Consider the following 26,652-nt stretch of genomic DNA (forward strand, 5'->3'; position numbering starts at 1 on the left):
GAGCTAAGCCACTGCTGCTTTTTTTAGTGTGACCGACAGGACAATACGAAGATTACTTGGAATGCTCACAGCTTTTAAGAATCCGAAGGCAAAGCCTAGTTTGACTTTCTCTTGTCTGCTCTTGAACTTCCTATTTTTGCTAACGTCCGCGTCCCTAACTAATTGACCTAACCCTGGACAGCACTTTCCGAAGCTCGTTCCCCGCTAGAGGTCCCTTTTCTTCGGAATGTTCGCCTCTCAAGGCGGCTCTTGTTGCCCATGCGGCGACGGCCAGCCCCCCTTGGAGCTGAAGTTTACCTTTGCCGGGGGTGCACCCTGCGTCGCCCTATCTGAGAGCCCTCCTCCGACCTTCCTTTCGCGGCCCTTTCGCCCTTCGCCCTTTCAAAGCCCTGCTCCGACCCTCTTGCGAAGTCCCCGGGGGCGATGCCTGGCTCGCGCTCCCATTGTCTGTGCGATTCTGTGGACCTCGTAGCGAGGTTTGAAGCGCAGCCCTTTGTCGCCCGTTCGTGGTGTTGCAACCGGGCGGGGGGCACCCGATCCGTTCTCCGTGGCCTCCAACATACGATGGGTAGCGTGTATGATGCGAGCGGCCAGCCACTGTTGCAGCCGAAGAGAAGTCCAGAGCAGTAGGATAACGTAACTTTTTACTTCATAGCGAGAGGTGAGCCGAAGCCAAAAAAACATAGATTGCCCCGACGGGCTAGGTTACAATACAGGACTCGAGTAGAGCGAGCGCATGGATTCGCTGCTCAGACAGGAATGAATTTCAGCGTTTGTGCTGCTTCTGTTTATACCCAAAAAACGCCCCCAAGAGTAACACGCCACGAACATCACAGACACCCACACGCTCTTTCCATAGTTCGTGAGTCATCCATGGCTTCGTCCCATGTGGCGTCCGAGAGGGGGGGAGAGAGTGTCCTTGAAAGGTGCCGGGGTCGCGCTATCGAATGTTGATCGCCCGATAGCGAAACGTCTGAGCCGGGGATGTCAAGGCGGGACTCACCGACGCGCAGGTGCCTGAAGGGTGTGGCGAACGTCGTGAAGAATGCCTGGGCGTGCCGCTGGCAGCCGCCGGAGGCGCGTTGCAAAGCGAGGTGACTGACCCGGCATGGCGAGACACGAAAGTACGATTCACCGACACGCGGGCGCACGTGGTCGATTCCCACGTGGTGGCTGATGCGGGAAAATATGGCGGCGATGGCCGATTCGTAACAGCTTCTCCGCCGGGGGTCCGAGATCCCGATGGATAAGGGTCTGCAACCGTTGTCCGGAGGGATGCTTTTGCAGTGAAGTTGTCAGCAGACGCTCGACTCCAGGCCGGGACTGTACGACACCGTTCTGGAGCTTCACAGGGCCGATCACTGGACGAGTAGTGGCTCCCCAAGAACGTTTCTAGCTTGGTCTGGCAAGCAACAGAACAATACAGCAAGACACACCCGCATCGCCGGCAAGTGCGAAGACAAATCCACACTGAAGATCTACCAGGCTTTTAGTGGCGAAAAAATACGCTAACAACTAACTACACTAGTTATTTTTTTGCCCAGCAGTACTTTAGACAAGTGCACAAACTTGAAAGGTGACATTTCGCGTGATTGGAAATGTCCCACACACAAAAAAAACGTAATCATAAAGGGCGAAACCTGCTTCAGGAAAAACAAAGAAATTGAGAAAGTCAGGCGTCAACAGGCCACTTCTCGCGCTGAGAGCTGCGATTTGAGCTCTCGTCAATGCCCTGAGTTTTTCCCTTTCGGTACCGCACTTTAGGTGCAGCCGTTCTGTCAACGCTGCTGTGACCGCGTGCAATGACACCGGTCGTCTTCTTCGACAAAGGTCGAGCGCGCGGAGGAGCGAGCGGGATTTTCCACCGTTCATACGTTAGGCGCGCACTGCTTGTAGGCGGCGTTCCCTTGGCGCGATGCGAGCTCACGGCTTTACCCCTTGGCGTGCCTGCACTGAAACACGTGCCGCAAGTACACGCAGTAGTTTTCCCTCTCTCCTCGTTGCTCACCTTTTTGCGATCGCGTTCGGCAAACGAACATCGGAACGCGTTTACGTTCACTTCTCTAGGCTGGTCGGTTCCCGACTTCGGTTCAGGCACAGGCGACACCGGAACCTCAACTAGCTCAGCCGATGTTGGCCTATCGACGGGAGCATCAGCTTTGAGTGAAACGGGCACGACGAGCCCATTAGACACCTTGTAGTTCCCTACAGTCACTACCTCGTCGCCACTCGCGCTTTCAGCGACAGCCTCGGCACGCGAAGACTGAAGCGTGTTCTCGTTCTTTATCACTGCCAGAACTACACTACATCCAGGTTGCCCTGTCTCAAAAGACGGCTCAGTTGCCCGCGAACTGCGCGCGTTCGGGTCGACAGCCGTTTTCAAGGGTTCCCGTGATCTAGCGCACTTCGAACTTGGCGATGAAACATCTCCGCTCAGCGTAGGGGCTTTACACACAGTGTACTTACGCTGCCCTCCGTCGCGAGCCTCTGGAAATGCCCAATCATCGCTTTCTGTCTGAGTTTCGCCATTCCTCACAGAGGTGGCGACCCTATCGTTACTCGAGCTCTTCACAGCGAGCCAAGCTGGTTCTTTCCTCGGCAGGTTCTTAAAATTGTACCCCTTTTCCCTTAAGAGCTGATCCGACCTGTTCGAGAATAGGTACCTGTACTCTGGAAGTAGTTGTGGGGATACTGCTGCCTGCGTCACAAGTTCACCAAACGGACCTCCGATGCTGACCTTAGCAATCGGTAGACGCACGTTTCGTGCACCTACGGCTGGCTTCACCCAAACACACTTCCCTGCTAGCTGATCCGGTTCCACGTACGAAGGGTGGACCATGTCTACCGTCGCTGCGGAGTCGCGAAGAACTCTGCACGTTTACCGTTGACGACTAGTTCACGTACGTACGGCTCTAGAAACTGCCTGCTGTTCTCACTCTGATCTAGTACGTGAAATACTAGTTTTCCCTTCTTACAACTGGCAGCGAAATGTCCCGTCTCGCCGCAGTTGTAACACGCAGCCTGTCTGCGCGCTTCGAAAGCTTTCTTTCTGCGCTGCTCCTCAGCATCTGCTGCTCTCTCTTCGTTATCGTGGCCAGTTTCTCTATCCACGCGAACGACTTCCCTTGCTCCACCGTCTACCTGGGGAGCTCTGCCTTTCGGCCCTGACTTATCAGGCCTCGACCTGAACTCTTTGTGGCCGTCTTTCGGCCCCTGCGCACCTCGACGTGCGACGAACTCGTCGGCTAGCTGAGCTGCCTGATCCACAGTTTTTACCCCTGGCCTATCTTGCACCCAGAGTCTCAGGTTCTCTGGTAGACGGCGGTAAAACTGCTCAAGACCGAAGCACTCAACTACTTTGTCGTGCTCTCCGAAAGCCTCTGCCTCTTTGAGCCACTCTTCCATATTCGCCTTCAGCTTGTAGGCGAACTCCGAGTACGACTCGCCTCTAGCTTTCTCGGCTTCACGGAACTTCTGGCGAAACGCCTCTGCTGACAGCCTGTACTTACGCAGGAGGCTCGACTTGACTTTCTGGTAGTCCTCCGCCTCCTCCTTTGGCAAGCGGGCTATCACGTCGGATGCCTCACCTGGCAAAAGCGTAAACAGCTTTTGCGGCCATGAGTCTCGGCTAAACTGGGCCCTCTCACACGTACGCTCGAAGTTGAGCAAAAAAAGACCGATGTCTTCTCCTACCTTGTAGGGTCGCATTAGGTCACACATTCGCAACGTAGGTCGCTCAGTCGCCGCAGACTGCACGCTGCTGCCACTCTGACGTCTAGGTCGAGATGCCTCGATGTCAAGACGTTTCCTTTCCAGCTCATGCTGTCGCTCCTGTTCTCGCTTTCTATCTTCGCGTTCCTGTTTCTGCCTCTCGCGTTCCTCACGCTGGCGCTCAGCCTCTGCCTCTGCAGCCTGACGTTTAGCGGTCTCCCTGTCATTGATCGCCTCAATGCACTCAGACAGCTTGTCATCGTCAGCCCCAACAGCGAGTATAGCCTCTATCAGCTCTGGCTTTCTCAGCGCGTCCGTTACATCCAAGCGCAACTCTTTTGCAAGCTCCAACAACTGCGGGTTTTTCAACGCCTTCAAATTCATGGCCGGTCTAGAGTACTGCTTTCCCACTGTTCCAAAAATTGTTTTGCGCGAATAACCCACGCGACAAAAACACGCGCCCTACCAGCTATCCTCAGAAGCCTGGTAAAACTCAGTGAAGAAAAGTCCCGCACTCACCCTTGACCGCCGTGAATTCTCCGAAGTCCGAAGCCGCCTTGACGTCCGTGGTGTTGGGTCTCGCACCGCTGGCTCCAGGTGTCACTAATTGTCATCCGACCGCTGCCAACCAGTGTTGCGACCGTGAAGGACGACTGCAGCCGGGAAGAAGGTCCAGAGCTGATAGGCAAACGTAACTGTTTACTTCATAGCGAGGGGTGAGCCGAAGCCAAAAAAACATACATTGCCCCGACGGGCGAGGTTACAATACAGGACTCGAGTAGAGCGAGCGCATGGATTCGCTGCTCAGACAGGAATGAATTTCAGCGTTTGTGCTGCTTCTATTTATACCCAAAAAACGCCCCCAAGAGTAACACGCCACGAACATCACAGGCACCCACACCCTCTTTCCATAGTTCGTGAGTCATCCATGGCTTCGTCCCATGTGGCGTCCGAGAGGGGGGGAGAGAGTGTCCTTGAAAGGTGCCGGGGTCGCGCTATCGAATGTTGATCGCCCGATAGCGAAACGTCTGAGCTGGGGATGTCAAGGCGGGACTCACCGACGCGCAGGTGCCTGAAGGGTGTGGCGAACGTCGTGAAGAATGCCTGGGCGTGCCGCTGGCAGCCGCCGGAGGCGCGTTGCAAAGCGAGGTGACTGACCCGGCATGGCGAGACACGAAAGTACGATTCACCGACACGCAGGCGCACGTGGTCGATTCCCACGTGGTGGCTGATGCGGGAAAATACGGCGGCGATGGCCGATTCGTAACAGTGGGTTGAGCCGCGTCGCCGTTGTCGTGACCGAGCTTACGATGGCTAGAACGGCGAGTGAAAGAAAGCAAATGAGGAGAGAGCGGCGAAATTGGGAGGGGAGGGCGCTTCGCCGTGGCGGCACGGGCCAGCGCTCTCCGAAAGTGTGCGGTGGGGTACGGGAGGTGGCAGTATTCTGTGCCCGCACGAGGCGTTCGACGGCGCGACACCTGGCGAAAACGTGAGGGGCGCGGGCGCGTGACTAGTATGTGCGTTCTCTTAAGACGCAGTTTGCGGTCCCTTCCTGAGACGTACTTAGCACCGCCGATGCAGACGATCATCTTCGCTGCCTTCGAGAGAATTAACGAGAGACTACTGCCTCAGCGCACTGCTGGTGCGCCCAAATATCGCATGAGGGAGTATCGTAAAGATCTAAACATAGATATCTAAAGGGTTCTCCTTTAACTTTGTTCTGGGGGATACAAGTGCGCCCATTGCGAAAACAACGCCAAACGTCTCGTTCGACTCAAGAAAGTGAGATCTATTTACGTGAAATTAGTGTCATTGTTCCTGAAGCATGTTCTTCTTAATTTGTGGTGAGCATCTCCACGCGTGGCAGATGCGGTTGTTCGTGTTCTTCGTGCTCCGTACATAGATCTGTTCTTTTAGTTTTGCCCACAGCGATAGCATTGCCGAAAGTTCGGCAAAAAGCCATGTTGGTACACCACCAGAGGCGGAACTCGACAAGCGCTATAGCAGCACGGACGACATGATGTAGGAAGTAATGATGTGATCCACGGACCTATTTTTCACCGTCTTTAGTCAGTTCCCGACGGCGTACACAGAACTGAGGTAGGAAGGATGTGGTGATCGCGCATTCCGGCGAACCCCTTCGAGCTGTTTGTCCCACAGTGCCGCTGTTAAGAAACGCGCCTTTTCTTTTAGATGCGACTGCATCTCATTCACTCGCCTTGTCCCTCCATACGGCGTGGTTGTTGTCCGTCCACACTCCTCCCCCATTCTCCTCGCCGCGCGAGCTGCGCTCCCCGCCGCTCACCCCCTCTCCTCTCCTATAGCGAACACTCTCTTCGCGAGGGGCATTGGATTGGATTCGATTGGGTTGGCTTGGCTTGGATTTTGATTGGATTGGATTGGATTTGGATTGTGTTGCGTCATAGCCGCGCCACGTTGCGTCATAGCCGCGGTCGTTCCAGCACCGGCGTTCCGATTTCGGGCACGTGCATCTTCGCTGCATATTGCACGGTGGTCCCGTTACTTCACCATCCACTACCCGTACACTTCAGCGACCACAATGCCGTCATCGCTAACGTTACGCCGCGTGTTAAATAAAGAATACATCACACGCGTTCCTCACATGTTTCACGCAATTAGAGAATCAACTCAACGGAAACACCAAGTGAACCCCCAAGATGCGTCGCATCTCCACAGGGTTCCCCTCGCGGGAAGGTGGGGTAATTTTTTTGACTGGCTTGGCCTTAAATGCTGTGCCCGCTCAACGGTGCTGTGCGCACGCTGGAGAGCAGCGTGTCCCTTCCGTCCGCAACGGTTATCGCTCTGTACGGTGAGGGACGTGCATTTTCCCCGGGTTCCCGCACGGCGGACAGCACCAACAGTTAAATAATCTTTGGAAGTCGGAGGAGAGAAGAGGTGCTCTTTGATTTTCGCGGCATTCGCTGCGTGGAGACATGTACGTTCCGGGAGCCGCCTCGGTCCTGTAGTCGCTGCACCCGCTCGTAGCTTGTCCCCGCTGCACCGGTACGGCATTGGTGAGTCGTGCGACCTCCGTGTCTGAGGAAGACCTTAGCAGTGGACGTTAACGCCGTGGGGAGCCTACCCGCCACTGCCCAGAAACTCCTGTTTTTACATTTCACAGAATCCTCACGGGGGCAATTCAAGTTAAATAAAGACGTGAAACAACACCATGTTATTGTTTCGCGTACGGGGTCTTCCATGCGTCATTTCCATTGCCCTTGCAATATACCCTGACCTTGATGTTGAGCCGCGTCGCCTCTTGCTACCTGTGTCCCCGTATACCGCGGAGCCGTCACAGCCAAGGCTCGCACGTCACGTTTGTGGATTGCGGGCCACTGCGGAGTGGAAATATCTAGTGCGACTAATACCCAGATGCCATGCGTGTCCGAGAAAAGAAAACAGCTGCAAACGGAATGAGTGTTTTATCAGTGTACTCACTGTAAGAAAACCAAACCGAGCCTCGCGTTTCGGATTGCCATTGCCTACACTAAAAAACAACAAGCTTATCTAACGGCCACCTGTTTCTTTGCTTGCAACATGTGATGTGCTTAGTATCTTGCTAGCCGCGGCTGTGGAACTGAAATGGACTCTGAAACACTTGTTTCAACTTTTTTTTAAAATCGTAAATGCTCGCAGAACGTAGTCACCCAACACGCCCAGTACTTAGATTAGGGGGTCGCAAAGTACGTCAGCGAAAAATTACTGCTCTATGCCCATCAGATAACTTGTAAACTCGCTCAAAAGATTCTTCTCTTTGTCCCGGTCCTGACGTTCTTCGACCGCTCGAATTACTTCGCTAAGGCCATGTAGCCACTCCTGTCCGGTTTTCTTTGTTTTTTCTTTCTTCCAGTTTTCTTTCTTTTTGTTCAAACAGTTCAGTTTCTTTCAGTTCTTTCAGTTTCAGAACGCTTTTCGATAGCAACTTTAAAGAAAAAGCTACAAAAAAAAAATCAGAAATGAAGGCGTATCTGGTGCGACGAGCAAATCACGCAGTGCCACTCCACCCTGGCGATAACTATAGCTTTCGCAGTGGTTCCAGGCGCGACGGAAAGAGTGAAAGCGCTTATCGAAAGTGTTGCAGGGTCGTTTGAACAAACGCAATTTTTTTTCCCATTTCACTTGTTGTCTCAGCCCGAATAGAAACGCGTTGGCACGCCTCTCCCCCCGCCAGACTTTTCCCATGAGCTCTCCCACGTATTAGTACCTGAAGGGGCTGCACAGACAAAAGCGCAGCAAGAAATATTGTGGGAGGGGGGGGGGGGAAGGTACCTAAATTGCACCTCGACCTCCTCCATATGACCTTTCAAAGGGCTAAAAATAGGCATAATAAATACATAACTATTAACTGATGCAAATGTACGTTCCACAATGCGGACAAATTCTTGAACCGTGGGTCCTGCCACGAACAAAGAGAACAAAGTATTCATCCATAAAAAAATGCATTCGTATGTTCCGAGAATTGCGGCAGAAGCGCTATCACTACTTTCACTTTTAGTTTAGTCCCCATAAAAAGAAATACCCCTTAAAGGATTATAGAAATGTAGAGCAAATATAAATATACAAGCTTCACAAACATTGGAGCAATACAAGAGATGCAAAGAACTTGCGTTTGTATTGTAACTGACTGCTTTTTTATTATGTTTGTATTGTAGATTGTAACCACTCCCCTCTGTAATGCCTTCCGGCCCTGAGGGTAAATAAATAAATAAATAAATAAATAAATAAATAAATAAATAAATAAATAAATAAATAAATAAAAAAATAATTAAATAAATAAATAAATAAATAAATAAATAAATAAATAAACTGCATTAATCTAAAACTAAGGAAGGACTGCATACAGCGGACATTACAAACGGGAAAAAAAAAACGATTTATTAAAAGGAGGCTTTAGTGTCCCCACTGATGCTTTTGTAGGCCAATGCACCCTCCAAGAAAGCAAAATTTATCTGACTACGGTGATGAATGATCGTGGGTGAAGTGAAAGGAAACAAAACCGCTTCCAGTGGCTGGAGTCGAAACTGGGGTCTCTCACGTTATAAGCGGGCGTCTATCCGACCGCTTCATTTCGGCATGGTCGAAGCGAACGCCAAGCATCAGCAGGTACCGATTCACGCCGTACACCCCTAACTTAGTGTTCCGGAGCGTGAAGCGGTTTGTTGTGCGTGCTTTGGATCGAAAAAAAATTCTGACTGGACGGTCTGGAAAAAATTCGGGACATACTGCTGTTACGACAGGGACGGCGCGAGACTCGGGACACTGTATGAAAAATCGGTACAGGCCCACGAAATCCGGGACGGTTGGTAGCACTATACGCAAAGCTTAAGCATCTCTGCAGGTGCGTATGTAAAATTTTGAAGCGACTTTCTGGGGAGACGTTTGTGCGACAGAATGGGGTTCATGAACCATTTATTTATGATAATGATAAGATAAAAAAGTCCCTATTTTTATCCAGTTGATGTCAGGGGTAGGAAGAAAACTGGAACATTAGCTACTATAAGTATTGATGACGTCCGAGGTGTCACTAAGCGTGAACGCACAATGTTCCTTTCATGGAAAAGGCTGGGATGGCAGTGTTCCAAATGTGCAGGACGTGCACGGAAGCTTTCCTTAGTGCGTGGTGCTTTACCGTGGCTCTGCACGACAAACTAATACCAGATGCTATAGAGTTCCGCTGGCCACCATCGCAAGGCGAGACGGCCTAGAATGTTCTTGTTTTAACATAAAGGTCTTTTATTCCGAGATTCAAGAAGATTTCACTTACGTCATATCCGTCACGGAAGTGACGCCGGTACAACAAAGCAAGCGGCCTGTAAAGGGTGCACCCCTGCACACAGTGTCTGCTTGCGGGGATGCAAATAACGTTTAGTACAAAAGAGTACGTTATACTTGAGGTTATTAGTTTTCGGGTTTTATATTTTAACACGAAAGTGTTGTACGCCGGGATACATCAAGAATTCACGGACGTCATATCCGTCATAGCAATAATTCTAGTAGACCTTTGCCGAAGCGACCCGCCTGCAGGACGTTGCTCTCCACGCACACCCACAAGACAGCTGCCGACCAGCAAATCATGCTCAGCTGCACATTTCGCTGCACGTTTCACTTTCGTGTTTTAAATGCAGAGCATTTCTTAGCCTCGCCTCTTCCTGCATCGGACGGCGTCCACAGCTCCGCGTCCGCAGCAGGTGCGCCGCTCCTCCTTCCCTCCTCTCTCTCTACAGCAGCTGGCGCGCGCATGCGTCGTAGTCAGCCCGTGATAGCAGCGCGGTGGGGCGTGGAAGGGCGCGCGCTGCTTGCGCACGCGCGCTCTCCCCCCCGTACTGCTCTCCCTCTACTGCGGGCGCTGCAAAAATAAAGTGGCTAGCGATCGCTCGTGCTTCAGTCACTGCGTTGCTCCTTCCTTTCTTGGTTGACGCTTGCTCCCACGTTTACTCGTATCTGCTACTCCAGCATCACGGAAGAAGCGATGGAAGCAACACTGCCTTCAACCAGTACTAAGGCCCCAATGCTCTGCATTTACTCGTGTTCACCTAGCGGGAAGGCGCAGGAATTTTTTTTGCGATTCCTATGACTGAGGGATCAACCCCAGTTTTATACTGTTTCGGGAGCCATTTCTTGCTGTGTTCTGGATACCCCAGGTAACGCAGCACTGCAAAGGCGGTCAAGATCGTCAATATGGCCGCTAGCGTTCCCGTTCGCGGACATCGTTTTCACTTATTTATTTTGAATGAGCACTTAAGTCGCATCGCTGTGTCAGTGTTAAAAAAATAGACCACCATAATGGAATTTCATGTAAAGTGTGCGCCTGAACGGAGAAGCTGTTCGTTCGACAAGTTTGGATACCTTCATTCATAGTCATAACACGCTGTATATCTAGTGTAGGGGGAAGATCTTTCTACCAATAGGAGGTTCACTTCGGAAGACTACATCAGGGCGGTCGCATTCTGTTCTCGCGAAGAATGCTTGCGTTCACGAATTCGCAAACAATTGCATTGCGAGGCCCCCGTTACTTAGATACGGTTACGGAGGAAGGGAGCACGAACAGATTTCCATTTCTCAAGAAGGTGTCTTTGAACAAACGTTCCGCTGGTATTTACTTTGCTGTCAGTGGTCTCACGTAACCTCAAATAGTTTGTCTAAGGTGTTGAAGCACAATAAACGTTCCATTCGCTATCCGTACTTGTCAGTTTCCAGCATGCTTTTCGGACAGCAGTTTCTTTGAGCCACCAACATTCTGGTATGTTCGTTTCTTTTGTAAAACATGTTTAACTTCTAACTGCACTTTAGTGTGACGTGTGCAAAAACAATCACGAGTACTTAACGTCTTCCGGGCTCGGGAAACCGGAGTGAAGTGGAAATCGTTGCTGTGAAGCTGACCTGTCAGCAGGCTCTCGTTGACGAGGCAGTTGCCGGCCGAAAGCACTGCATCGCAGGTCATGAGGCAGCCAGACGTGGGCACGCATATCACGTCTCCGGGAACCAGGCAGCTCGAGGGCACCTCCTCGACTTCTGAACATCCACAAAGCCCGCAGTTAGTGAGCTCTCTATTATTTGAAATGAGAAACTTTATGTCATAAAACACGAAGTATGTACAGAACACTGTTTGGACTGATAGCTGCAAAGGCTAGTGGCCGGTCGATAATAAAATTACAAGCAATTCACGAGCACTTAAGCGGCAGGGCGTGGAGGGCTCAAGAAAAATTGAGATGTACACAAGGTTATATGTCATACAACTGGAATTGTACATATTCACAGATAGAAACAACAATTCCAACAGAAAAATAACGACACTAAAAAGATTATTCACATAGCAAGAGTTTCAGAGAAAATTTCACTAGACTTGTAATGCTGCTTAGCGGTCATTTTAAAATTTCTCGCTGCTTTCACCTCTGTTGGAAGGTCTATTGGACTCCACTAAACTCCATTAGGCGTTCACCATATACGTTGTTACATTTGGAAAGGTTGAAATGAAGTTTCGAGGCTTCCCTTGTACTACGAGAGGGTAAGATGAAAATGCTTAATGGAAAGCGAGAATTGGTGTTTATTATATTGTTTATATATTGTTATATTGTTTGTTATAAAACAGATTTGCTTAAAAAAGAAAACAAAGAAACACCCTGGATCACAGAGGCCAGCAATACACAGACATGAAATCCCAGGCGCAGAACTGATGGCTAAGTGTTTTTTATCCGGCTTGACCACTTGCTGAGAAGTTTCACAATCAATAATTTTCTTACGAATATGACGTAACAAAGAAATTACAATCGAAACGAGCAGCATAACGTATTTTGTTTTTGTAAGATAGATATGTATCTTCAAAAATTAGGGCAATGACTGCTTTGTTAATGCCTTCCGGCAGGTGCCACTACATAAAAGTTTAACGAAAAGTGCACGCGCGAACGGAATTACTTGACTGGGCCACTTTTCTGGCCAACGTACAGAAAGTTTTTGCAGTAGGCAGACATTTTAAATAAACGTGCATTCTTGGTTGACACAGAATATCGTGTTACAAAAAACGTGTATTGTGTTACGTGAGGCAGAAGTATTTACCCATTAACCTTGGTTAAAAAAAATGTTCGAGGGAACTGGCATACAATCTCGTGCTTCTCGTGAAAGTGACAGCGGCTGCAAAGACGCGGGCAATAACACGTACCATTGCTTCGACGAACGACTAATGCGGTGACTTCGTTGGTACGAGAGGCCAGGTCGTCCAAGTGTCTTCTTTGCTGTGGGAATGATGGACGACCATTAAAAGTGGGAGGATATTGTGTTCCTATTGCGCGATGTATGTTGCATCAAGTTTGACTATCAAACTGAGAAATAGCATTCGAGTTTCATCATTTTATCCACAATTTTATTGGAACCATTTGCATCTCCCAATACGACAGATGCTTCTAAAGTTAAAAACTGCCGAGGGCACCTTGTGCCTATTGTTCGGCTTATAGTCATTATTGTCAATTTGAACAAAGGAAGGCTTTACAACTTTACAGAAAGGAAACTGATTAACAGCTGTTAATGGATAGTTGGCGCCAAGAAAAATGTGGGGAATCCCCTCGACCTGCACACGTAGTGCTGCGATCACTCAGGCTTCCCAGCGGAACACAAGTGATGCTTATCCCACACATACGTGCTTTCAGCCCGCTTTGCCACCGCGTAGAGTGCGATCCACTAGGGAGCCGGGGAACAAGTGCTTTTTTTCGGCGGTACCTGACCGAAAGCAGTGCGATGTAAGCTTTACGGGGGAATTCGAAGCAGGCCCTGCCTGCACTATGCCCAAGAAAGAAAGCGGTGTGAGTTTCAGCTGTCACCGCAGCGTCGTTACCCCATCCAGTGGGTAGGTGGCGTGACCTAGGCCTTTAAGGATGCTTGAGGAATGGCGACCTCATTAGAATAGACTACACGAAAACAAATGATACCCTGAGTTCATAAAAAATGATTAAATTCTCTCAAAAATCAAGGCTACGAAGCTGCGATAAATTTTTTTTTCTCATTCTTCCAAGCTGTTGTGCCCTATATCCCTTAGAAAAAATAAAGATTTCATCACACAGTTCAAGTCAGCGTATGTGCATCCGTGAGTGCCTCGAATCCAGGCGATTTCCGGGGGCATCAAAGTCACGCAAAATGGGGAGACGAGCTAGTTTCACTCATGGAGATCAAAGTCCCTCTCCACATAATCTTCAGCAGATTACTTACGACATGAATGACACGCTTTTACACTTCATCAGAGAGAGAGAGAGAGAGATGTGTCACTCCTGGCCAGGTTTAGAACGGATGGTTCAGCCGCGGAAAGGCAGGTTTGTGGGCCGAGCATTGTGGACACTGGATGGGCAGTCCCACTCCACAGCATCCTCCAGATTCTGCTACTAACTCAAACTGGAAGAAGATAAAGCGCTGCCGCATACCATGAGGGGAGCGATCTCAATGCTGTCCTTACTGACAGTCTAAACACTAACCTGTTGCGTAGTTGAAGATAGATTACATTATTTAAGTGCGAAAATGGCAAACTAAGAAGGGGGGACAAGGGCAGGGAACTCTTGTTTAGTCATATCTACTCGGTGAACATTTTTTGCTGAAATGTTATGTCATTAGGCTCCAAGCTTGCGTGACTTACGAGCTTGCGCGCAGACGAAGTAGTGTATTTCCTTCTTAACTCAGTTGAATTCTTCAAGGATTCTGTTGCAGCATTGTTGAGGCAGATGGAGATGCGCGCCAATCTTCTACATTTTCTTTGCCGGGTTGCACGAAAGCCTCCCCACAAGATGACAACTAAAATCAATTCTGAGTGCCGACATTTTGATGGTGACCTTTATTTAAAACGAGGTAACTGCATTGCAGAAAACAAGAAGGTCATGAAGCAAGGTCAGCAGGTGGCGATAAAAAATGTCTTCTTTTTTCTGCCTCCTGGCTTGCCAAAAATATTTTATACCAGCTTCACCACGGCATTTTCCAAAAAAATGCTTTTCGAGATTTTTCGCGTAACCGTTTCTTTATTCGCAGAATATTTCGTTTGCTTCAAAGCAGGTTATTTGAATTTTTAAGCTTTTGGGACAACTTATTGCGCACCCTGAAGCGAGCACTCCATGACGGCGTGGCATTTGTCTCATTGATGGCCACGGCGTCGTTATTGCTCCGTGCGTCCCCATCTCCTCTGACCGGAAGAAGACTTCGTCGGCGCGAGATACGAGGGCCCCAGCGAGCTCCCCTTACTGATGATGGCGGCATCGTCGTTCAAGCGACCCCCAGAATCGATCGCCGTTTCTCAGCCCCGTCAGCCGAGATCACCGGTGTCCGCTAGCATCTTGCTCGAACCGGCCAGCACGCTGCCAGTGCGTGCGACGGGCTCTTCACGACACGCACGCTGGCGCCAGTTGGGTGCCGACAGGATACACCGATGCGCACAAAACTGAAAATCCTGCCACTAAAAAGCAGTTGGGCCGGTCGGCTATTCAGGTGGAAGTCTGGGCTAGTCGGGTCAACATGATTGAGGAAACACGGGCAAGAACACACATACACAAGGACAAGAAAGGGACAAATCCAGCGCAGCGTACGTCCCTTTCTCTTCCTTGTGTGCGATTTTTCTTCTCTGTTGTGTCAGTCATGCTGGTTACACATAAGAACCGTTTACTGCGCTTTCGCAGAGAGGCAAAAAGGAAGAACGAAACAACACGAGTGCTGCAATTTTCGCGTAACCTGTATTTTTCGTGAATCGTCCTGTCGTTCTTGATAGTCAAGTGTCACGTGTTGGTGTTTTATGTGTGCTTTTTGTTTGTTTCTTTCTTGTCTTTTCTTATCAAGCTTGAGACATATATAAGTTCAATGTGTTTCCCCGGAAAGCAGCACTCGTGTTGTTTCATTCTCTCTTTTTCGTTTTTGTTATTCTTTACCTTAAACGTCTGTGATGAAAATACTGAGCTTTTATAGTCCTAAAACTCGTGAGCTTTTATAGTCTTAAAATATTTTGTATGGGAGGCATATCTGCGTGCACCCAGGCATGGCACTTGACGTCGCCTTTTGTAATATGTTTTGAGCCCTCCAGGGACCGTATAGCTTTACAAGAACCACTTGTTGTCGTCAGAATGAACACAAAGTTTATTAAGGCAAGAACATGGTAGCATTATTTGCCACAATTGAAACTTTATGTATATATAAACAAAATACAAGGGCATAATATTAACATTTCGATAAAGCGTAGCCTAAGGAAAGAACAAAATGAATATGATATAAAAAACGCAACTATATCATACAATATGTGGTGCCCAACTTGTAAAAAAAGTAATGGGGAGAGGAGCTATCACACGAATTGTCAGTACCAAAATTTGTCCCGTCATACGCACAGGCGGGGACATGCAGCGAAGTGGAGAGTACATCGACAAACACAGAATGTCACGAGAATTTCCAGTTTTTGCAGGTCTGCATTGCAGTTTACCATGTCTTTTTTGTGGCTGTCGTCGTAACCAAAAATCACGGCCCCTGGTGCGTGCTGAAGGAAGTGCAGGACAAGGAAGTACTTCTATCCGTTTCCGTTTCTGCCACGCTGATGTTAAGGGAGGTCAAAGCGATGTACACGTCACCACTGTTGACTCGCGCTACGAATGCGCGTCCCACACAGTCAGCGAGAATGAGCTCAGCCTCTGTACTCCAATTAATCGAATTTACTGCATCGAATTAATCGAATGTACTCGAATTAATCGAATTTACTGTACTCGAATTAATCAATCAGCAGGAAACAGCAAGCAACTTTGGGCAACCATAAATTCTATCATTCGACCCAGCATTCCCAAGAGAATGCTACCCGTTCTAGACTGCTCAGCTGATTTCCAAGCCTTAACTGAAATGTTTAACAACCACTTCTGCGCTGTCGGCACGAACTTGATAGCCGAGATGCGTGATACTGAATGCCTTCACCTGCCTTCGTGGCACGAGTTATCTTTCGCTTTCTGGGACATAACATGGAAGAAGTTATATCAACTGCCAAACTGCTTGACTCTGGTAAGGCTACTGGAATCGATACCATTCCGGTATCTACTCTTAAAAACAACATTAACACTCTGGCCCCCACTTTGGTCTCGCTTTTCAATAAGGCATTCTTTACTGGCGTCTATCCCGATGTTTTGAAGGTCGCTCGTGTTGTTCCAATATACAAAGCTGGGGACCCTAATGACTACGGTAATTACAGACCAATTTCTGTTCTAAGTTGCATTAATACTTTATTTGAGAAGCTAATAGCCAAGCGAGTGTGGCAGTTCCTTAATAAAAATGGCATAATTTCACCGCATCAGCATGGGTTTCAAGATACTAAGTCTACGACATCGGCAATAATTTGTGTTTCTGATTTAATTAATGAGGGCCTTAACATCGGTGAATATCCAGTCGTTATTTTTTTGGACATCAATAAAGCATTTGATACCGTTGACCACGACATTTTACTAAGCAAGCTACAACGATATGGCTTTAGGGGTGTGGCTCTCGAGTTCTTTAAAAGTTACCTCAGCAGTCGCCAGCAAGCTGTAAATATCGACCAACATACCTCTAGCTTAAAACAAATAAACATGGGAGTACCCCAGAGGTCAGTATTAGGTCCCTTACTATTTACACTGTACATAAACGACCTGCCTGATTGTCTACGGAGTGCCCAGGCTGTTATGTACGCCGATGACACTGCACTATTAGTAAGATCGAAATTGTTGTTGGATGTCGAGTGCATTGTCAACAACGAACTAGAAAATGTTCACAAATGGTTTGTTTCTAATAAACTTGCACTGAACACCTCTAAAACTAAATATATTTTGTTCAGGTCCCGATATAAAGCCCACATTACTATACCAATCACAGTACGCATACGTGACACCGAGATTGGTCGCGTTGAGACGATCTCCTACTTGGGTGTGATTCTCGACGAACCGTTTAATTGGAGGCCACACATAGACAATCTTAGAAAAAAACTGTCTTATGCTTGTTTCATTCTTGCCAAAAGTCGACGCCATTTCGATTTTCAAACAATGCGCAATGTATATTTTTCTATATTTCACTCACACTTGTCATACTGCATTGAAGCATGGGGATTCACTTACAGCACGTATATTGCACCAATTGTGCGCCTCCAATAAAGAGCGTTGCGAATAATTAATTCCGTAGCACGTTGCTCACCGTCAAAATCATTGTTTATTCACAGTCAAATAATGCCGGTGATATTGCTGCGTGATTACAGGTCAGTCATTTTATTGCACAACATCATTCATAACAACTTGCCTTTACCAGCGACAATGCTTAGGAAATCTAACATAAGTAGTCGTTCTGCCTCCCAAGGCAAATATTTAATACCACCTATACACAATGTATACGGCCAGCGGCGATTGCAGTACGCTGGTGTGAATATTTGGAACGAGCTCCCTTGTACAGTCATCCTGTGCTGAAATCAACGTGCTCATAATGTCACAACGTATTTGAAGGCCTATTTTTTATCTTCCTTGTCCTAAAATCACACTCCTGTTTTTGGTACGGCAAGCTGATCATTGTTATGTATTGCAATACTCTTGTAATATTCCCTGTATTTCCTGGTTTTTTTTTCTCTGTGAATATTTTTATCAAGTGTTTTGTTGTATCGTACGTCTGTAACTCGTGATTCCTAATCTTTTTGGTTTACTTTATTTTGTGTGCTGTGCTGTTCGCAAGCGGTCTTTTCTTTTTACCTTTTTCTTGAATTGTTGTACGCGTGTTGGTACTCCCCTATGTCAATTTCTATGTTTTGAATGGGTCCATAACTAGCCTGAGGCTAAGGACCCAGCCACTGCTGTTTGTATTTTGTAAATGTGAAAACTGCACAATAAACTTCAACTTCAACTTCAACTCTCTCTTGGCTGGCAGCTACGCCTTGGAAATGCGTAGAAGCAACGAAACGCGGAAGCCAGAGCCCCCTATTGGTGGTGTTAGAAACCCACATCGAAGGAAAACCGCAGCAGCAGCACCCGCAAAGTCGGGAAGAGGCCCAAAGAAATCCTCGCTTGAACACGGGTTGTGAAATGTCGGTTTAAAACACTCCCGAGATAATTATTCTCCTTTTTCGGAAGCGTGCATGGGGAACGCTGATGAAGCCTTCAGCGCAGGAATGGAATGTTTTACCTTCTATTAATTCACGTGAAAAATATTTATCCTTTCTCGTCGCCATCAAATCCGGTTGAGTAATGGCCGGCGACCCCACAATCACGGCACTAAACCTGTGACCATGGGCTTTAAGGCAAGGACCAGTTTGCCAGCCTTTTTCCTTGGTCACTAAAGGGTGGAATCACGCACTCTGCATGGACGTGGCGCGTTCTGGACATGCATGGTGCTGTGTCACACACCTGATTTGTAATGTTTGATTGATTGATTGATTGATTGATTGATTGATTGATTGATTGATTGATTGATTGATTGATTGATTGCAGGGTGTAACGCGCCGACGCAACGCAGGCGACGAGGCGCGCCGTAGTGAAGGACTCAGGATTAATTGTGACCACCTGGGGAACTTTAACGTTGATTTATTGTAGGGTTTAATGCGCCGACGCAACGAAAGCGATGAGGCGCGCCGTAGTGGAGGGCTCCGGATTAATTTTGACTACCTGGGGATCTTTAACGTGCGCCGAAATCTCGTACACACCGGCGTTTTTGCTTTTCGCCTCCACCAGAAAAGCGGCCGCTGCGGCCGGGAATCGAACCCGCGACCTCGTGCTCAGCAGCGCAACGCCTTAGCCACTGAGCCACCGCGGCGGGTGGAACTTTAACGTGCGCCGAAATCTCGTACACCCGGGCGTTTTACAGCTGAGCTATTAGCCTCTTTGTGGTCGGAAAATTTGGTTCCGTAAACAAAAAACGAGAAATATCAGTTCTCGCTCAAGACGCAGAGCGCATGCGTCAGGCTAATCAGGCGTGCAGCATAGAGCACAGTAGTCGTGTAAGGAAAAAACCACAAAACAAGCAGCAAAACCGCATGGTGGATAATAAGGCGCCAGTGAACAATGTCTTCTGCTAAAGATTATGTTTGCAGCTGCTCTAAAAAGGGGATGGAGGTTGACGTCATTCGAGGGATAGCGCATGCGTCCTGACCCTGCATTATGCATAGCAGCCGAGTGCAAGCGACAAGCCCGCCGAGGCTACGAAGGACATTTTATACCCTCCCCACCAGCATCTGTAGGGGTTTACAACAGCTTCGCTGGGCATCCATTTTCTCAGGGAGGAATGGTGTCTCTTCGCCTCCATCAGAAAAGCGGCCGCCGCGACCGGGAATAGAACCCGCCTGCTCGTGCTCAGCAGCGTAACGCCTTAGCCACTGAGCCACCGCGGCGGGTTTGTAATGTTTCGTTTAAGTGGACTAGGCGGAGAAATTAAGACAGGTTGCTCGGGGAGACCGAAAAAACTCCTTGCACGTGAACCAACTGCACTCGGCATATCAACTGTCACTTCGCACATGAGTGTTGAAAGCGTCCAGGAGATCGAAGCCAGCCCCGCTATATACTTATGCTGCATTTAGAAGCGATGCATTTAGTCACACCCACTTTTTCTAAAATTTTTCTAGCTTTTACAATGATTTTGGGATAAATGTGATCGCAGGGCTTACCTTTCTGTTTTCATGCAGGGAAAGCGAAATGGAAACCACTGAAACAGCGATTATGCAGGCCGCGTAGAAATAATACAGGTCCAGTATCCACACGATGATGCTGGCGATTTGAAACACGTAGAAAGGGTGCAGAACCTAACAAAAATTGTCAAACGAGAATAAGAAAGCATGCATGTAACGTCTTGTAACAACATATTTCAGACTGAAAACTCAGAGAAAAAAACGAAAACTTTTGAAGTCTAAATAAATGAGTGTTAGCTACCCAACCCAATGCAGCGTCTCTTTGCGACTTGTCGCTGTTGACTCGTCCCGCTTTTGTAAAACATGGAGTAGCGTTTGTTATACACTCGTATTTTTATTTTAGCCAGCACATTAGGCAGCAAAACGCGCAATTTTCGTGCTTTACGCACCGACGGCAACAGCCGAAGTAACTGCTGCTAACTAGTGAAACTGGGCGAAGAAGAAATTGTTGACTCTTGAAACATAACCAATGGTCCTTAACCTTCATTCTATTTTTAAGGTAGACTTATATGGCTGCACTTTCCACTTAGCTGACAAAGGTTTTTTAGTGTAGTAAAAGAATCCAAAGTTCTCTTTATAGCAACAGTGTTTCCGCGCTTCATAAGTTCCCAAAGATGTATCAATGTTGAAAATCGTCCGTGCACCTGCTGCATTGCAACTGCACGGTTATAGTTACCATGTGAAATTGCGTGCGATTAGAATGCAAATTCTCAGTTGCCTGCAAAAACCACCGTTTACTCATTACTGGTAACATCATGCGCAATAATAATATAACATATGATGATGCTGTTTTTTCGTAAGAAATATTTTCAATTGCGAAGCTAGGTACAACGAAGACAAATCGGTATGGCAGCGAGCTGTGATATAATGGACTGAAATATTTGTATAAGTACATCTGGCTGATTCGTCTACCGCTGGTTTCGAAATTCGCAACATACGCGATCAACACCGCACTCCACTGCGCCGCCCTGAAGTGGGATTGGTGACTTCAAGGTGGCGTCACTAATACCTGTGGCGTCATTATTATCTCTTTAACTCTTTATTTTCACAAAGAAAGACTAAGGGTACGGGGACAAAAGGCGCAAGTAAGTACCCGACTAGGTCCCCCCCCGTTCCCTGTACAGACATCAGAAGCAGACACAAAGGCGTGACATCGTGTCCAGTTATGGTACTATGGTGATGTGACTTTTTATTTACCAGTTCTTAAATTTTAATACGAACCGCGACGTAACATACAATATTAAGGTCGAGACATTCGATCCTTTAATTCTAAATGTTTCTCTGTGTAGATGAAGAGACATTTACTGTGCACTTGGGATTGGTAGTCGCAGTCAAGAGGCCACCATACCTGCTGAAGCAAAAGCGTCGTGTAGGACTTTTTGTCGACCTCCATTAGATTCCTTCCGTACAGCAGAGACCTGGACACAGAATGGGAGCAGTCAAACATTATGTTGCTCAAACGTTTGCCGGGAGGATGAAAAAATCGTGCATATTTATTTCAGCGAAAAGAATGTGGATCTCCGTAGGCCCGCAGCATCTTCTCGGCTGCAGAATCTGTCTGATGTGTGCAGAACGACCGAACTGGAAGCGATTGAGGTAACGGTGAAGCACTAGAAGACAATGTACACAGCTAAAGCACGGTTTGACTGGTGAAGCAGATATGGTAGAACCAATGGAACATTTCTGCTTGTGTCGCACATATGAAGCGATTTCTGCTGCTGCTCCAGCCATAAACATTTCGAGTATTGGTTAAAATAGGTAGCGAAATACTTTTGGTCTATTGCTTAGGATACCTAGGCGATGAAAGTCTGGAGAGGAGGTGCTGACCCCACGCCAAACTTTCTGTTCAGTGCCAGATGACTCCAGGCTGTCAAGAAAATGCAGTGATGAATCTAAGCCCTACAATGGCACACATGCGTATACGCCACTGCCACTCGCCTACATGACATGTGCCAATCCTAAGATTTTACGAAGTTGTGGCTTTTAAAACGTTCCGATATACTTAGTGGTGGTGTCGTCAAAACACATTGTTAGTTGCATGCAAAAGAACCGAGAAGTGGCAAAGTTCGTATTTATCTTAATAGAAACAGCGCCACAAGACGTAGCACAGGACACGGCGCTGACATACAACAATATTTACCAGATGGAAAAACCGGAATTTTACGCACAGAATGACCATACCGCACATGTACGAGAAAGACATTTGTTATCTCAAATTCACATTGGAAACAACTTATCTCTAAGACACTAATAGTAATAGTAATAGTTTATTTTCCATAAACTGTACAAGGTTATGGGGAAAGAAAGGGAAAAACTTGAAAGAAAATCAAGTTCACTCTCTGAGAGGGAAATTAACTCTTGGCTGGTGCAAAAGAACGGAAAAATACCGATAACGTCATGGAAAAGTCGAACAAAAATAAAACTACACAATTAAAGCAGCTTTTGCAATCGCTGACTTAACAAACTTTACCGTGCTTGGGCCAAGGACGCGGGTTCGTTTCCCGGCTGCGTCGACCGATTTTCTGATGGAGGCGAAAAGTGAAAACGCCCTGTGTGTTCGAGATTTCGGCGGCCGTTAAAAATTTCCAGGTGGCAAAAACTATTCCGGAGACCTCCAATACGGCACGCCTCATCGCCTCTGTAGCATCGGCGCGTTAAACCTATAATCAATGGAATAAAAAAAGACTCCCACCTGCCCTCGCGGGAACCTCTGTGTAGATGCGACGCATAGGCGGAGCGGCGAAGGGACCGCGTTTTATAGCGCGCATAACGTTGAGGGGACTGCGTAAGCCGGTCCCAGTCTATGACGACGTTGGCGTACTTGTAAAGTGGCGTGGACTCTAGGTGTTTGAGCCAAGCGTGGATGTTGCTTCGCCGGAGAACGGCACACCGGTTATATGCGCAGCGCGCCCGAAGGAGAGGAAACCGCGGAAGAGAGAGTACTGCACATGCGCCGGCCCCAGCGCGCCTGCCGTGGCTATGACGCAACACAATCCAACCCAATCCACTTTAATCCAATCCAATCCAAATTCAATCCAATCCAAGCCAAGCCAAGCCATGCCATGCCATGCCATGCCATGCCATGCCATGCCAAGCCGAATCCAATCCAATCCAATCGAATCCAATCCAATGCCCCTCGCGAGAGAATGTTCGCTATCGGAGAGGAGAGGGGGTGAGCGGCGGAGAGCGCAGCTGGCGCGGCGAGGAGCATGGGGGAGGAAGGGACAACGCCGACGACGACGACGACAACGACGACGACGCCGGAGGGACAAGGCGAGTGAATCAGATGCTCTGCATCTAAAACTGTTTACCGCCCCCCACCATGATTTGCCCTATGCAACATATATATAGGACTGCATGTCGTACTGTCTAGGTACCAATGATCTTTAGGCGACAGGTTGAAGCGTTAATTTACTGGAGGGATGACCTCAGGCGGGAAGTGAAATGACGAAGCGGCCATGAAACACCGACACCGTCCGGCTAACCCAGCCCAACGCCCAGTCGTAGAGCTATAGTTGCTACGGCGACCTTGCCAAGAAGGAACTTGCTGCGCTGCCAAAAATACCGCACCGAGTCAGAGCACTACGTCTCTACAATGCTGTCTTCATCCACGCGCCGTGACACCGCGGCAAGCGTCTTGACTGCGCCGGCGGAAAAACAATGCCAAATATAAAGAAATAGAGCTTTAACGGAAGCGCATGCAATATGAAATGTAGCTGAGCGTGGCGTTATTTAAAGAAGATGGGATTTACTGCAGTAAAGATTGCAGCGTTGAGAGCTGGCAGGTGGCCATGCGGTTTAAATAGGCGGAAAATAAGAATATAGATACAAACGCCAGTCAAAAAACACGGGGAAGCGAAGCTGTAGTTTTAGTAATAATTTTAAACCTTGAAGCTTGGGAAGCCGCTGTACCAAGTCATTTATTTTGGAGGCATTTCTAGGTCAAAATGTTATCTTCTTTAATGTAGAAACGTTAGTAGAAGTTATACGAATACAGTGGAAATACCCAAGGTGGAACTAAAATTAGCTAGGTTTTTATGTTTCTTGCTAAATTACTCTGTAGGAAAGGGAGCCGTGGACTCGCTGACGGGCTGTGGCTCTCCTACATTTATTCAGGTATGCAAGCCCCGGCGGAACATCGAGAGCGGCGTAGTCATGCGGCCGCCCAGGCGCTCGGTCGTGTTCCATTTGTGTGTCGCGTGTCACTGCTGACGCAGCCGGGCAAGCACCGCTGCTGATGATGATTGTGGGATGCAGGGGTGATAATGATAGTGGCGCTGTTAGAGGGTGAAGCTGCCGCCACTAAAACTCTATATCTGCTCATTTAATTTATAATCGTATTTCCAACATATCGTTTGGGTAAGCCTCGGATCTCGTATCCACGTGGTCCCAACCGTGACACTTGCGTGCGATCGCCTGGTTCTCGTCAGTAGCTAGAGAAATGCAGTTCCCGCAAACAGTTGAGCCATTTCAATAACATGCAGTTAATCATGAGATATACTGTTCTGCATCGCTGATGCGGGAGTAGTTCAGGTAATAAGAACAAATTGTAAAACAACGCCGAGCGTTTCCGCCTCACACACTGTAGGATGCAGGGTTGTTAGCTATACGCCCACTGATGTTGCACTGCAAATCTCGCTGATGTTAGGAGAATTATGTCGTTGGGAATTTATACAGCCTCCTAACAAATGACATGCAGTTACGCAAACATACTTAAAAACTAATTGACGAACTGTCGCTCATTCGTCACCGGTGTGTAGGAACGAATATGGCACTCTGTCCGAAGCACCAAAACGATGTAGTGTCCCGTATGTAATTCTCTCTGGGAAATTTACGGAACAAATAAATGAAATAGGACGAAAACCATGAACAACGAAAATTGGCCCCGCATCTAGTCACTAAGTTGCAAAAGTCGTTTCAAGAAGATAGTCGTCTGCACCCCTGTCACGTAAATCAATTTAAGTTGGTCGGGTTCCGCGGCTCCACTCTGGGGCGCTTCCCCACGCGTGGTTCATGCGCTATTTACTGGAATCTCTCATTACTGTTGAACAGCTTGTAATGCCGCCAGGCGCTCTAGTGGTGCGGGCGACAGCAGGCGGCAGAGTGATTTTTTTCTACAGTGGATGTAGTATTTCATTTGCTATCGCAAAAATAAAGCACGCATGAATTTTTAAATAAAGTAACGCTACAAATATCAACTATGTACTGGGGCGAAGCCCTTCAGGGGCACGGGCTGTTGGCGTCTCCTTTCGTCGTCATCGTAATCGTCGTTAGTCTCATGTTGACACGGTAATAAAACACCGGGACACTCGTTCACGCCTTGCACTACAACTTTTCGTGCTTCAAAGGCACGAGACTTTTTTACAGCAACGCGGTACAGCGCTACCCCCCAATGGTTTCATCTCCGTTGGAAAAAACGCCAAGGTGCCAAAAATACACTTGTATATTGCACGCTTCGCCCCTCCCCAGTTGCCCGTTAGTAGAGATGGCCAGGGATCTTTTTTTTTATTGTGCGCCTCAGATTTGCGTAGTGTTTTGTTTTTGTTCAACAATGTTGACAAGTGGGAACACTGCCTCCAGATATAGATGCTTAGGTATGGTTGTGAGTAAATAAATATCTTTTGGAACTTCCGTTTTACTCTGGCCGGGTGGCCGAATCGAGGGACACTCTGAAGGACCGTCAGACAAACAGACATACAGACCGACCAAAATTTCTGCGTTTAAGTAGCCCGGAAAGACTTTCGTCTTTAAAAGCGCATGGAGCGTTTCGTGCAGCGCGCACGGCAGGTGCATTGACGCGGCGGGGCCAGTGACAACAGCATGGCGGCGGCCGTAGCCCAGAGGCAGCTTGTCACCTCTTGGCAAAATGAAACTCAACGGGCAAAGTTGCCCATGTGCGAAAAGAGATGTTGATGTGGGCAAAAAGTGCACTTTAAATAGCGATCCGGGCTGTTTATGAAAGCGGTCATCGAATATCCCCTGCGGCGGTGACCGTAAAAATCTTTAGACGTCCATCCGGCTGCTACTAACGCATCGAAATTTGCCTCCATTACGCGCGCATGTCCCTATTAGCAAAGTCCTTCCGCACGAAATATTAAGGACTTGGGCGACATCACTATCTGGTTTATCAATATGAACGTTACGAAGAACTATTTCAGAGACGATGGTCTTTCTTAGGCTACTAAATGTCGAAAATTTTGTTCTGAATGTATGTCCGCATGTCCTTCTATTAAGTGCGAATGCACTTCTTAAGCGAGCCTGAAGCGTCCGCCGCCGTGCGCATAGCAACAGCTGCGGGTGCGCGCGCTCCTCGTCTTCCTTGGCAACGGGGGGAGATGGGCGCGCGCTGCCTGGCCGCTGACATGGCACATACCCACGTGGGGGATTGGCCAAGAATCGGGCGTGAGAAGGGCTAATGCACCCGCTTAAAGGAGTACTGACACGAAATATCAAAGCTGAGATCCGCTCTAGCAATCAAGTACAACGACAACACAAATAGATGTCTGTGAATAAATGCATCTTTCTTTCTTTGTAGTTGTGTGTGTGTGTGTGATCTCTCTTTCGCGAACATTACCGAACCGCGCAAATTCAACTCGTGCATTCGCACTTTCACATTCTTCCCCTCGGGGAAATGCGGGGAATTTTTTAGCCACACGGCCAAAAGTTGAAGGAGTGCTTGCGCGAGTGGTTTATATAGGCGACATATTTGAACACTAATAAATATGACTGCGTACTTCCTGCATGCTAACACGGTTGAGCAAAAACAAAACATTTGACATATTTGATGGAAAACGTGAGTTTTC

The 26,652-nt window shown here is 48.0% G+C and overlaps 1 protein-coding gene across 1 annotated transcript in view; it reads right to left on the bottom strand.

The window, feature by feature from the left end:
• The window catches only part of LOC144165256 (polyamine-transporting ATPase 13A3-like), a 168,988-nt gene that overhangs the window by 70,060 nt on the left and 72,276 nt on the right, over positions 1 to 26,652 (bottom strand). The window contains exons 7-10 of the mRNA XM_077695384.1: positions 21,198 to 21,267; positions 19,829 to 19,963; positions 12,389 to 12,461; positions 11,113 to 11,244 (exon numbers count right to left, since the gene is read on the bottom strand). Coding sequence (XP_077551510.1) covers positions 11,113 to 11,244; positions 12,389 to 12,461; positions 19,829 to 19,963; positions 21,198 to 21,267 — 410 coding nt within the window. The remainder of the gene's footprint in view (positions 1 to 11,112; positions 11,245 to 12,388; positions 12,462 to 19,828; positions 19,964 to 21,197; positions 21,268 to 26,652) is intronic.

Source organism: Haemaphysalis longicornis, unplaced genomic scaffold, assembly GCF_048455015.1.
Source record: "Haemaphysalis longicornis isolate Haplotype H1 unplaced genomic scaffold, Haemaphysalis longicornis Haplotype H1 scaffold_14, whole genome shotgun sequence".
NCBI classification, from domain to species: domain Eukaryota; kingdom Metazoa; phylum Arthropoda; class Arachnida; order Ixodida; family Ixodidae; genus Haemaphysalis; species Haemaphysalis longicornis.